The sequence below is a fragment of the Pogona vitticeps genome, chromosome 2 (assembly GCF_051106095.1).
Source record: "Pogona vitticeps strain Pit_001003342236 chromosome 2, PviZW2.1, whole genome shotgun sequence".
Classification (NCBI taxonomy): domain Eukaryota; kingdom Metazoa; phylum Chordata; class Lepidosauria; order Squamata; family Agamidae; genus Pogona; species Pogona vitticeps.
The window spans coordinates 85689653-85700870 of record NC_135784.1 but is presented as its reverse complement, the minus strand read 5'-3'; the positions used below and the strand labels follow the sequence as shown (position 1 = coordinate 85700870).

The 11218-nt window shown below is 51.9% G+C and overlaps 1 protein-coding gene across 12 annotated transcripts in view; it reads left to right on the top strand.

Moving 5' to 3' along the window:
• The first annotated feature begins 1049 nt into the window (after positions 1 to 1049).
• DBN1 (drebrin 1) overlaps positions 1050 to 11218 on the top strand; it is a 43909-nt gene continuing 33740 nt past the window's right edge. For 6 of the 12 annotated variants that reach the window (XM_072989922.2, XM_072989920.2, XM_072989921.2 and 3 more), the window contains exon 1: positions 2443 to 2661. In XM_072989922.2, coding sequence (XP_072846023.2) covers positions 2576 to 2661 — 86 coding nt within the window. In that variant the 5' untranslated portion in view covers positions 2443 to 2575. Of the gene's footprint in view, positions 2308 to 2434; positions 2662 to 11218 lie in introns of those variants that run through there. The other 6 variants (XM_072989916.2, XM_072989914.2, XM_072989915.2 and 3 more) reach the window with 5 other exon arrangements.

Here is an 11218-nt window from a genome sequence, read left to right as displayed (position 1 = left end):
CCTGAATTGGCAGGAAGTGCTTGTCAGAGCATCCTCCTGTCACAAGTGGCCTGGGAAAGTGTCCAGGAGTTTTAATTTCATCATACCTCTATTGCTATTGACCAGGCTTAATGAAAAGCTGGGAGTCATGGGTAGGAACATGTTCAGTGTAAATAGGAAAGGCCTGCTAATGCAGTGGACATTCAGAGATGTAGGAGATTGCTGGGTAGAATGACCACAGTTGAAAATGTTCTTCTTTAGTAAAAACCACATGGCTATTTTTACCTTTACCTTTTCCTCATCCCTGATTCTTCTTTTTTTAAATGACTCATTTTCATGCCATTGGTGACAATTTGAGGAAGACTTTCATGTGCTTCCTTCTTTGAGACCTTGATGCGAACATAGGGCCTCTGTGATCTCTGCTGTTTTTCTGAGTTTCTTTCTGTGCCTGGCCTTTCTTGTGACTTCTGTTTTGGTGGCAGATAGTTCTGTACTTGGCGAGAGAGACTTCCTCACCATTTTCAGTATTCACTAGACAAGCCAGTTCGTTTGTTCTGCTTTCTTGCTTAGATTTGTCTTCTGGGTCAAACATTAGGATGGAGGCTTTTGTCCTGTCCCGTATCTTTTGGGATTGTTTGCCTGCTCCACTCGGGGAGAACTTTTTTTCTTCTTCTTTCAGAAATACCAAGTGTATGTTCATTAAAAGGAGTACATATTTGCAGGCAGGCAAAGCATCATCAAGGTTTCAGACTAGATTAATTCTTTGGGGACATAATTGCAAGGAAAGTAATTAGTTGATAATCTATAATAAGAGTTTAGGGCAGATGGAAGCCTCAGCCAGACACCATTCATAAATTGCTGCTTAGGTATATCACTCTCAGGATTTCTGTTTTGGGGGAAATGAATATAATGAATAGTGTAGAGTGTAAGGTACTTAAACTGTGTGCATTAAGTTCTGGAAACCCCTGGCAGGAACTGGTGAACAATAACACCTGAAGCAGCAGGGCTTAATCTATGTACTCCTGGCACATACAGATTTTGGGAGGCTTCTCTGGCATCTAGGCTGGGTCACCTCTGCAAGCTGTTCAGGCTGAGCGCACTGCTGGCTGGGAGAGCAAGGTGACTGAGAAAAGAAATGCACTGCTAACGAGGGGGGGGGTAGTCCTCACACTTGGAGAATGTTAACACCTACTTCTCAAGGTGCCATGACAGCCCGGCTGTTGCCAGTGCTATATAGGAGTGAGGCTGTTTCTCACTTCAAGGTCGTAGAAAATGGCTCAAAGAAAGAAAACCCATCGGAAATCCTTCCAGAAAGAGATACTTAATAGATTGACAGAATCAAATGCTGGTGGGCTAATTTGAAACAGGATTTTAGGTAATATTGATGGTGCTAGTCTTTCTGATGTATCTCGCCATGGGGAGAACAATGATTATTACTGTACAGAATTAGTATTTCAATTAGGATGGCTGCTTATTTCCATCATCCAAAACATGGTCCTAAGTATACTATGGTCACTATTAGTCCTAGTGTCAAAACGGGACAGCCCACATACCATGTGGCTTCCTTCCTTCCACCTTGTACTCTCAACCTTAAGGTGCTTTTTTTTTCCAGACTGTAATGCATGAGATGAAATTCCATGGATTGCAGCAAGACCCTAACGAAAATGTCAGTTGAAAACTCTTGATGCCAAACAGAAACCCTGAAGATCTTAATGCATTTGGGGTCATCGGCGGTGCTTCGGCTGCTCTTACCACTTCATTGTTCCAGGACCAGGTGCCTCTTGATTGTGTGGTGCTGCAACGTTGGTCTTTCTCAGCTGGGGTGATGGGCATAGTTGAACAAACCATCTGAGGGGCACAAGCTTGGGGAAAGCGCAATGAAGGCTTCTTGGCCATTCCTCTTAATCGGTTTCTGGCATTGGAATTGGGAGCTGAGGGCTGGAGCAGAATGTGAAATCCTATTGAACAGCTATCGATAACAATCGTGTCAAGCTCTTTTCTGTGATAACAGTGCCCTTGAGCATTTACAGAGTTCTTTCCTGGATGAGGTCATCATCCCCAGCATATTTTTCAGTTAAAGGTGGGGGGAAGAGAGAGAGAGAGAGGCCTTCTTCAGAGGTGTTCCGTCCTGGCTTGCCTAACTTGGCAAATGTGAACCCGGCGGTGCAAGACCGGCTCAGATTTAACTTTCCGTCGTGCTCTCTCTCTCTCTCGTCCTTCAGCGGAACGTGGCAGGTCCCTCATCGTCCTGCTTCGCAAAGCGCCTCAAGTGATCCGACTCAAGATGGCTGATCCCAAGCATCCACATGTGGACAAATCGAGGAGGAGGTGGGTGGTGGTGGTGGTGGTGGTGCTGGCGAGAGATGGCCGAGAGGAGGAGGGGGGGAGGCAGAGTTCCGGCCGGCGCTAGGACCGGGCGCGCTCGCACGCAGGCGGAGCCTCCGCTCCTCGCCCGCCCGGCTCCCTCCACTCGCCGCTCCTGCTGCAGTGTCTGGGAGGCAAGCGGGCAGGCGGCCTGTCTCCTCTATCCGAGCGCGGCTTCCCCGCTAACCCTGACCGAGTCCCCGAAGCAGCATCGCCCACCACCGCCGCCGGCATGGCTGGCGTCAGCTTCGGCGCGAACCGCCTGGAGCTGCTGGCCTCGTATCAGGAGGTGATCGGGGAAGACAACGCCACCGACTGGTAAGGCGCCCCGAGGAGGGAGGGGGGGGGCGATCCGGTTCTTTGTCCCTGTGGTGGGGAGGGGGGCGGTGGCCACAGCCGCTTTGTGCAAGGGGGGCGTGGGCGGTGTCTGCCCCCCCTCTGCTTTCTAGAGGAAATCGCAAGAAGCGCGCTCCCTCGCTCCCCTGATCTAGCCCCTGGGAGGGAAGGATCGAGGGAATTCCGCGCCTCCCACCGGCCAAGACCCCCTCGAGCCGGGGACCGGCGGGCCAGCGCAGGCGAGGGGAGAGAAGCCATTAGCAGCCCCAAAATGGTGCATTGGCAACACGACCGGGCCGGGAGCTGGGGCGAGGCCTCTTTTGTGGGGCTCGACGAGGAACAAGAAGAGGCTGAGGATGCTCCCTCAGGTTTTCGCCCTCCAGCGCGGAGGCGGCAAAAGACGACCGAAAAACGGGCGTCCCGTCCGACAGAAGTCCCTGTTGCTCTTGGGCGAGGAGAGGCGCTTGCAGGCGGGCCCATGGCTTTTTTCCAGCGCCCCGAGGTGGGGTTCGAGGGGCGCCCTCCCCACGTGGAAGCTGCATCCCTGCACGGTGACCCCTCCCGCTAGTACCTCTCGTCCTTCCCCACCCCTCCTGAGAGACATCGTCTGGGATGCAGCGGGGGCGGGTCCCCGCCGTGCCTTCCACCTGCTCTGCTCCCCGCGGAGTGCTTCTTCCCCCCCCCCCCGGGGTGCCCTACCGCCAAAAGCACTCGGCTCGGCCCTCGGTGCTAATGTGCCTTCCCATCCCCCACCCCCGTGGTGGCGGCGGCGGCGGCGGGCTCCCGTGCTTTCTCTCTCCTTGCCTGCCTGCCTTTTGGGGTGAAAGTTATCTGATAGAGAGACACGCTACACAAAGGAAGGTGGGGCTGGACGAGGAGGGGGGCGGGGGTCTGAAGACTGGAGGGGAGGGGCTGGTGGGCTGCGAGGAGGATGGGAAGGAGGGATTTGAGGGGTAAAAGAAGGGAGGCGTCTGTGAGAGGAGTGAAAAGGGGGGAGGCAGCCACCGGCAGCCATCCCAGCTCAAGGAGGGCAGGGCCCGAGAAGTGTCGCATCCTTTCATTCTAGCGGCTGAGGCCTGGCTATGCAAAAGAGGGCTGCCGGTGTGTCTTTGGTGGAGGGACTGGCCTTCCGCTTTGGAGGCTAGATGGGGCACAGACCCATCCCCTTTCACAACGTCCCAGAGCCAGAGGTTTGCACGCACAAAGAAATGGTGGTGGCGGTGGAAAAAACGCCTTCAGATGTTTCAGCTTGTCCCTTTTCTTTTCATCTTTTGGCCTGATGCTTTGTAGAGATACCATACCTTGATTTTGAAGGCTGCCTGAGAGAGAGAGAATGAAAAGGGAGCCATCGTTTACAAAGCCTCCGAAACAATAGGCATGTGCTCCATTTTTTGCAGCCACCCAATGAAGGGAGGGAGGGAGGGAGAGGGCAGGGGTTAATATCATGGCCTGCGTGTTCAGATTTCCAGCTAATGGATGTTTCACACATCAAAGCAGAAGGTTCTGGGACTCCTCCTGTTGCCTTGTTAGCTCAGATGATGCACTCACACTCAAGGCAGGCAATGATGTTCACCCATATTTTCAGCTCCAGCACAAGTGAGGGAGGGTTCTTCCTTGGTACTTCAGAGTGTGTGCCTATTTTGTGAAGCAGTATTGGGCAGAGAGGTTCAATTGACAGCAAAGTTAGCAGCATCTCACTTGTCAGAAATCACTTGCCTGCCCCCCCCCTTCCCCTAGGGCTTCTGATGAGATGAATTCACCCTTCTGTTATAGAGCAGTCAGTCAGGTACCTATTATACAACACCGCAAGGGAAAAGTAGATCTTTACTCCCTTCCCTGGATGTCTCTGAATAGCCATTCGGGTCTTTCAGCACTTGTAAAACTGGTCTCAGAGACAACTCTTACTTGGTTATTCAGATGAGCAATAGAAAGCACTTTGTTAAAGACATGTGCCACATGTATGATGGGCAATCTTTAGAGCCCATATAGAGTTTGTAGTGTGGGCACTCTCTGGAGTTGACTTGCTTTTTGACATCCCACGCGACTGGTGCTTTATATATCTTAAAGACAAAATCCATACTACGCTTGGATATTTTCTTTTCTTTTTAAAGAGAATACTGACTCAGAATTGAAACTTGTAGACGATTGTTATTGAGGGTTTCATTTACCCTGAATTACTGTTCTTCAGTGGCTCTCCATCTTAACTGACACATACAGGGCTTACTCTCCCTGCAAACACTTTCCTCAGTCTCCTGAGTCCCCTTCATTCTAGCTGCACCACACCCTGCCCTTCATGTTACCCCTCTCTGTCTGCCAAGAATGCTGCTCTTTATGTCACTGTTGTGGTTTTTCTCTTTCCGCCCAGGTTATTGAGAGCACTTTTGTCTTTTGTAAAGCAAAATCCCTACAAAAGGGCTATGCAACCTGTAATAGTCTGATATCCCCCTCCTTGAGCCAGGGTGGTGCAGGCACATGACATCACTCCCAATGCAAGGGCTTTTTTCTTCCAAGGGACCTCTCAACAAGGTCTTCTTTAGAAGTAGATGACAACCCAGCTGTTTTCTTTATATGTGGAGGTGGGCACCCCCTTCCTTCCTGCTACCACAGTGTCCTCTTGGAACCGCTGGCACTAGTAGCACTTGGATCACTCAAAGGCAGGGCACCAGAGAGTTCTCATCAGCCCAGGGGGAGGCGATGTGGCACCTTCCAAACATTCTGAACTATAACTTCCATAAACCAGACTTTCCTCCATTGCTTGTGTCAGTTGCAGTCCAACAGCACACCAGCTTGTGCCTGCCCTTGCATTAGCTCCACATTGGTTTGTGGAAAGCCATATAGGTGCCTATTGCTTCCCTTTGGGTATTGAAAACTTCATCAGTGCTCCCCAACCCAATCTTGGCACTGATATTTCTCTTACTTTTCTAGTATAATGAATGGAGTAAATTCTCTGCTGCTCTTGCCTACTTCCGCTCCCTGCTCCATGGCCTAAAAGCGTGCTGCTTCAGCTTAGAGATTTATAGCACGGGAGGTCCCTCTCCTTCTTTGTAGTTCCCTCCCCTCCCCTTCTCTCTGAAGCAGAAGGTCTCCAGCTGCTCCTCTTTGCCTACTTCCTTCCCTTTAAGGACGATCTGTTAGGCCTCAGAGGCATCCTATGCATTGTGCTCATGCTTGTGGTAGGAAGTGTGGAGGGGGGACATGCATGGGAAATGGTGCACCCCAGATGGTGGGGGTTGGAGAGTTGCCCTATGCTGAGAAAGGCACGTTCTTGAAATGAAATGAAAGGTTACCCACTAAGATAAAGGCAAGCTAAGGCAACACCAAGAGTGAAGATGGAAATGTAATCTTTCCTTTGTCATCTCTCCACTCCGACACTTTTAGACTAGGAGCTCCTTGAACTGGAGACCTATCCTTCCCTCCCCCATCCACTAAAGGTAAAAAGCTACACATCAGCAGTATTGTGTGGGTGGTACTACCTATCAGAAAATATGGAGAAGGAACTTCCCAGCAACAGCTGAATCTCTGGGACAACAAATTCTTATAATGGATTGTACCACATCTGGGCCACGGACTACTAGAACAGTGCTATCAAGGGCCTCAACGAGCTGAGGAAGCAATGGAGCAAAAGAAGTGGCATGGAAAGGTCAATGTGGGGGGGGGGAATCCCTTGAATAAGAAATGAGGTCATTCCTGGAGTCATCTGCTGCTGGAGGTGGACTAAGCGCTCTGGGTGTGCTAATGGATTTCTTTCCAAGGGCATGTTTTGCAGAGAAGATAGCATGAAGGGAATCCAGCCTGAGTAGAACCCAGTGCTCCTTTAGTGAACTGTTTTAAGGGCATCGGCTGCCCTCAACTCACCTGATTTTTATCCTTCCGGAAATATTTGTCTGGCACTCACCAGGATGAGGTCCAGCCTGCTTGGTACTATAAGACTTAAAAGAGGAAATATTTCCAGCAGTGGCTTGTGATAGGTCTATTGGCCTTTTATATCATGACATATTTCATTCCAGTTGTCCAACGACTTGTTTTGTATGTGTGTGTGTGTGTGTGTGTGTGTGTGTGTGTGTGTGTGTGGTTGGTTTGTTTTTTAAGCCTGGATCTTCCAGAAGAGCAGACAAGGCAGTGGCATAGTCTGGTTTATCTTGAATCATAAGCATCATTTTAAAATGCCACTGCATGATTTGTATCCAAAGCCCTCTGTGGCAGTACTCTGATGTTAGTGTTGGGCTCAACCCTGTCTTAGTTCTAAAGAGGAAGAAGCTAAATGACTCCCTGCAATTTCTTCAGAGATGTAGGGTATATATTACTGGGATGCTGGCCAGAGGCTACAGAAAGAGCCCAGCATTGCCTGTGCAGTCTCTTGGGTCCAATTAGCTTTATGTATTCTGGGGCTCTTGTAAAGCTATTAAAAACCTCACTCTTACATAGGACTGTGGAATCCACACACCCCCTTCCTCTACTTTCCTTTCAGGATCTTCTGCTATTGTTCAAGCCATTGCATTTATCTCCCATGCTAGACTCTTCTGTCCCATACTTGATCTGAACCCAGGGTTGCATACATGGTTCCCCTTCCCATGTCATCCTCACAGAATCCCATGAGGTAGTTCAAGCTGATACGGTGAGTGGCATACTGACTTTAACATATGGACAAGGATTTGAACCATCCTAATCTACCTCGGTCCTTCCCTACCTATTGCACTCCAGCTGTTTTGGCTTGGATCCTGAATGGCCCCAGCCAGCATGCGCAACATGCAGGAATAATGACAGATAAATATAGTGAAAAACATCTGGAGGGCACCAGCTTGGGAGGCTGATCTAACTACTTGACTAAATTGTCTTTCTTGCTTTATCTCCACCTGAAGTATCCCAATCTCCCCTCTTTGATGGGTACTTCTTTATTTTTGGCAGCTCATCTGGCCAAGTTCCCTATCCTGCCATTGAGATCTCTCTTTTGTCTCCTCCCCACATCCCCACCCCCTGTAGAGCAGAATCATTTTTATCAAGCTTGCTCACAAAGAAAGGAAAAGAGATCTAGGACCCTATAAATAAATGTTTCTCTTCCTGCATGGTGTTGCTCAAAGTAACTGCCTTGCTTGGTTCTTGACTCTTAAATCTTGAAGGCGATCCCTGCTTAAGCCTGGGTTCAGAGCAGATCTTTGGCCAATTTGACTGGGTCCAAACCTCTCACTGATATAAATCAGAAGTTTGTAAGTGCGGCCCTTTAGATCTTTATGGACTGCAGCTACAGTAACTCCCAACCACTGTCTACGCTAGTGATGGAAATGGTATATCCGAAACATCTGAACAGCCATAGTGCCCCGCCCCTGATATAAATAGCAGAAAAGAAAAGGGGTGTTGTTGAGCCTGTAACAGGAAAGCCCTGAGGTAGAAGGAGAGATTGCAGGACTCTGAATCTAGAATTGGAGAAAGTAATTTAGATTAGGATCAGAGTAGAAGTTGGCCAACTGTTCCCCCACACCCTCACCTGTCTTTCAGAGAGAAAGCTGGCAGAGAGCCCTGCATGTTTGACTCTAAAATTGTCTTGTGAGTAGAGACTCGTGCCTCCCCCCTGCCAAAAAAAGAGGGCTCCCTCCTTCCCCAGCTGAACCTGTCAGAGCCGTGGCAGCGTGGGAGTGGGCTCTGTAGCACCAACGTTCAGTATACAGGAGGAGTTCTTCTTATCATTTATTTGAAGAATAAATCTTATGCTGCTGCTTCAAAAGGCCACAGCCTCCAACTGAGATCAAAGGCGTCACAGAAACAGCACCCTGATGCAGCAGCCGTGTGTGTGTGTGTGTGTGTGTGTGTGTGTGTGTGTGTGTGTGTGTGTGTGTGTGTGTGTGTGTGTGTGTGTGTGTGTGTGTGTGTGTGTGTGTGTGTGTGTGTGTGTGTGTGTGTGTACTTTTTGATTATCCTGGGCATAGTGCTTAACCTGCGCTTATCAGCAGCTGTCAGTGCACCAGGACATGGGGTCAGAGTAATGCAGACCCTGAGTGGGGATAGGGGTGAGTGAGGGCGGGAGGGTGTCCCTAATCAGCTCCTGCAGCGCAAGGAGTCCTAGTCCTAAGCCTGTTGGGGAGAGACACAAATGTGAGTGCTTGGCCTGAAGGAACAGCCCCCTGCACATTGGGGGGGGCACATTGTACCACCCAATCCTGGAGCAGAACACCATGTAAGCAGGCCGCCTGAGGGTTAGCCAAGCAAGGCTGTTAGGAAACTTAGTTAAGCCTTTACCAAGCTTGTACCTTCCTAAGAGATGCGGAGGCAGTCTATGGAATTTTTACTGTTTAGCTTCTTAGACAAAGTATTTTCTGATTTGTTTTACTAAAGTTAACTCCTTTTCAACTGTCCAGTTGTGGTCTGGAATGCAGAGATACTTCTGGTTCAAATCTAAGTCCAAAGTGTCTCCTCATTCTCCCACCGAGCCTACCTGAGATATTCTTGTCTTCTATTCCTGTTACGGAATAAGGGGGAGATCAATAAGCATAGCTGCCCAGAGTTTCTGAAAGAAAGCAGCCTTGGGGCTGTTGGAAAAGGGGTCACCAGGTTCCCCCCTCCCCAGCTTGGCCTAGCCCACACCCCAGGTCCCAAGTTTTTGTTTCTTTTCATGACAGCCCAATCCTGGAGCTGAGCACCCGCATGTGGAGACTGGCTCCCTCTAATCAAGCCCTGTGGGAGTGTTTAGGAAAGGGCTGCTCAGAAGGCCTGTTCTTCTTTCATTCTTCTGGGTCACGTTCCCTGGGAGCTGCTGGGTGCCGCCAGCTGGGGGTGGCTGGGGCGGGGCTGAACAATAACTTCTTTATGCGCTGCACCCCACCCTGGCCGGCCAGCAGCTGTCAGTGCACCAGGCCATGTGGTCGGAGTAATTTAGACCCCGTGTGTGGTTTGGGGGGGGAGCAGGGGGAGAGGGAAGGGGGGGAGGATCACCTGGCCAGCTCTAGCAGCTCAAGGTCATTGGGGTGAAAGCCTGCCTACCTTGGCTGTAAATCCCTCGTGCCGGCACGGGGGGGGAGGGGCGAGCGGGCTCCCTGGGCGGTGGGGCATCAATTCAATTACCTGGCAGGAGCGACTCCCGATTGAGAGAGCGGCAAAAGTGCTGAAACGGTGGCAGAAAAGGCCTCCTCGCCGGCAGAGAGCGAGGAGGGACAAAAGACGCCGCCGCCGGGGCCGCCCAGGCTGGGGTGGAAAGCAAAGCGCGGGCTCTCCTTGGGCGATTCCTCCCGTCCCGTCCCTGGTGACCCGGTCGGTGTCGCGTTAGCCCCCCTCCCTTCCCGGGTTGGCCGCCCCCGCCGTGGTCGTGGGCAACGCCATGGGCCGGGCGGGGAGGGGGTCCCTCCTTCCCGGCCCCGGGCCGAGTCATCCTAGCTGCCCGGAGGAGCCGGTCTGTCTTCCGGAGTCCAGGCAGCGTCAGCCCCCCCTGCATTCCCACATGATGACGTCTTTTCCAGCCGGAACCCCGAGATCTGGTGGGGAGGCGGGGCGCGCGGGGAGTTCGCCTGAAGGGGGTGCCCCGTGGCGAGCCGGCCTTGTGACAGAGCTCCCCGAGAGCGTGCGTGGCCTGGCAGAGGGCAGCGGCGGCTTGTGATGCTGCAGTGCCAGAAGAAGGGCCACCGGACTGCTAGGGACGACTTTGGGGGGTGAGAGCGGAGCCTGCGGGCGAGGGAGCGGAGCACAGGCCCGGGGGAGGAAACAGCGGCCAAGTCGTCGGTGGGAGGATGGGGCGCAGGCAGGCAAGGCGCTGTTGGCGAGCTCCGTTACTTTCTCGGGGAGAGCCCAGAACGCGCACGCCTTCCGTCTCCCCTTTCTCCAAGCCTCGCCCCTTGCACAAACGGGGTGGGGGAGGCTTGGGTGGGGCCTTCTCCCCCCCGCCTTCGCCCCGTTCTCCTCCTCCGCCGCCGCCTCATCCCTGCCTGGGGTCTGGCGGCCCGAGCCGCCCGCCCCTCCCCCTTGCGGAGGCTGCTGGGGCCCATTACTTGATCAGAAAGGAATTTGGTGCCGTTTTTCTGCGCGCCGGCTCCCTGGGGCTCCTGGTGCATTAGAAACACATGTGCGTGGACCCGGGACTGTACAATGGCAGTGGGGGGGGCGGGGGGGCGGGGGCGGAGATTGCCTTTCCTCTTCTCCTTTTTCTCTCTGTGTCCGGGAAGTGTTGGCGAGGGGACGGAGGCGGGGGGAGGGCGCGACGTGATGCGGGGCTTCCTCTGTCTGCAGGAGAAACCAGGAGTTGCACCCTGGGCCTTGCTAGGCAAAGTGGGCTTTCAACTGGCTGCGCTGGATTTATGCCCATGCTAACAATACTGCAGATTTCTGCCTCAGATTGTGAGGGGTTTCTAAATTTAAAAAAAAAATAATAAAATCTGTTGAAATAAAACTCAGTGTGGGAATGCTATGGTGCCACCTAAGCAGAGCATGATTTATGCATCTCAAGATGGCACAATCCCGCCTTGATCCTGGCTGTAGAAGACCGCTAGTTCATCGGCGTCTTCACCCCCCTTTCTTTCTTTCTTTCTTTCTTTCTTTCTTTCTTTCTTTCTTTCTTTCT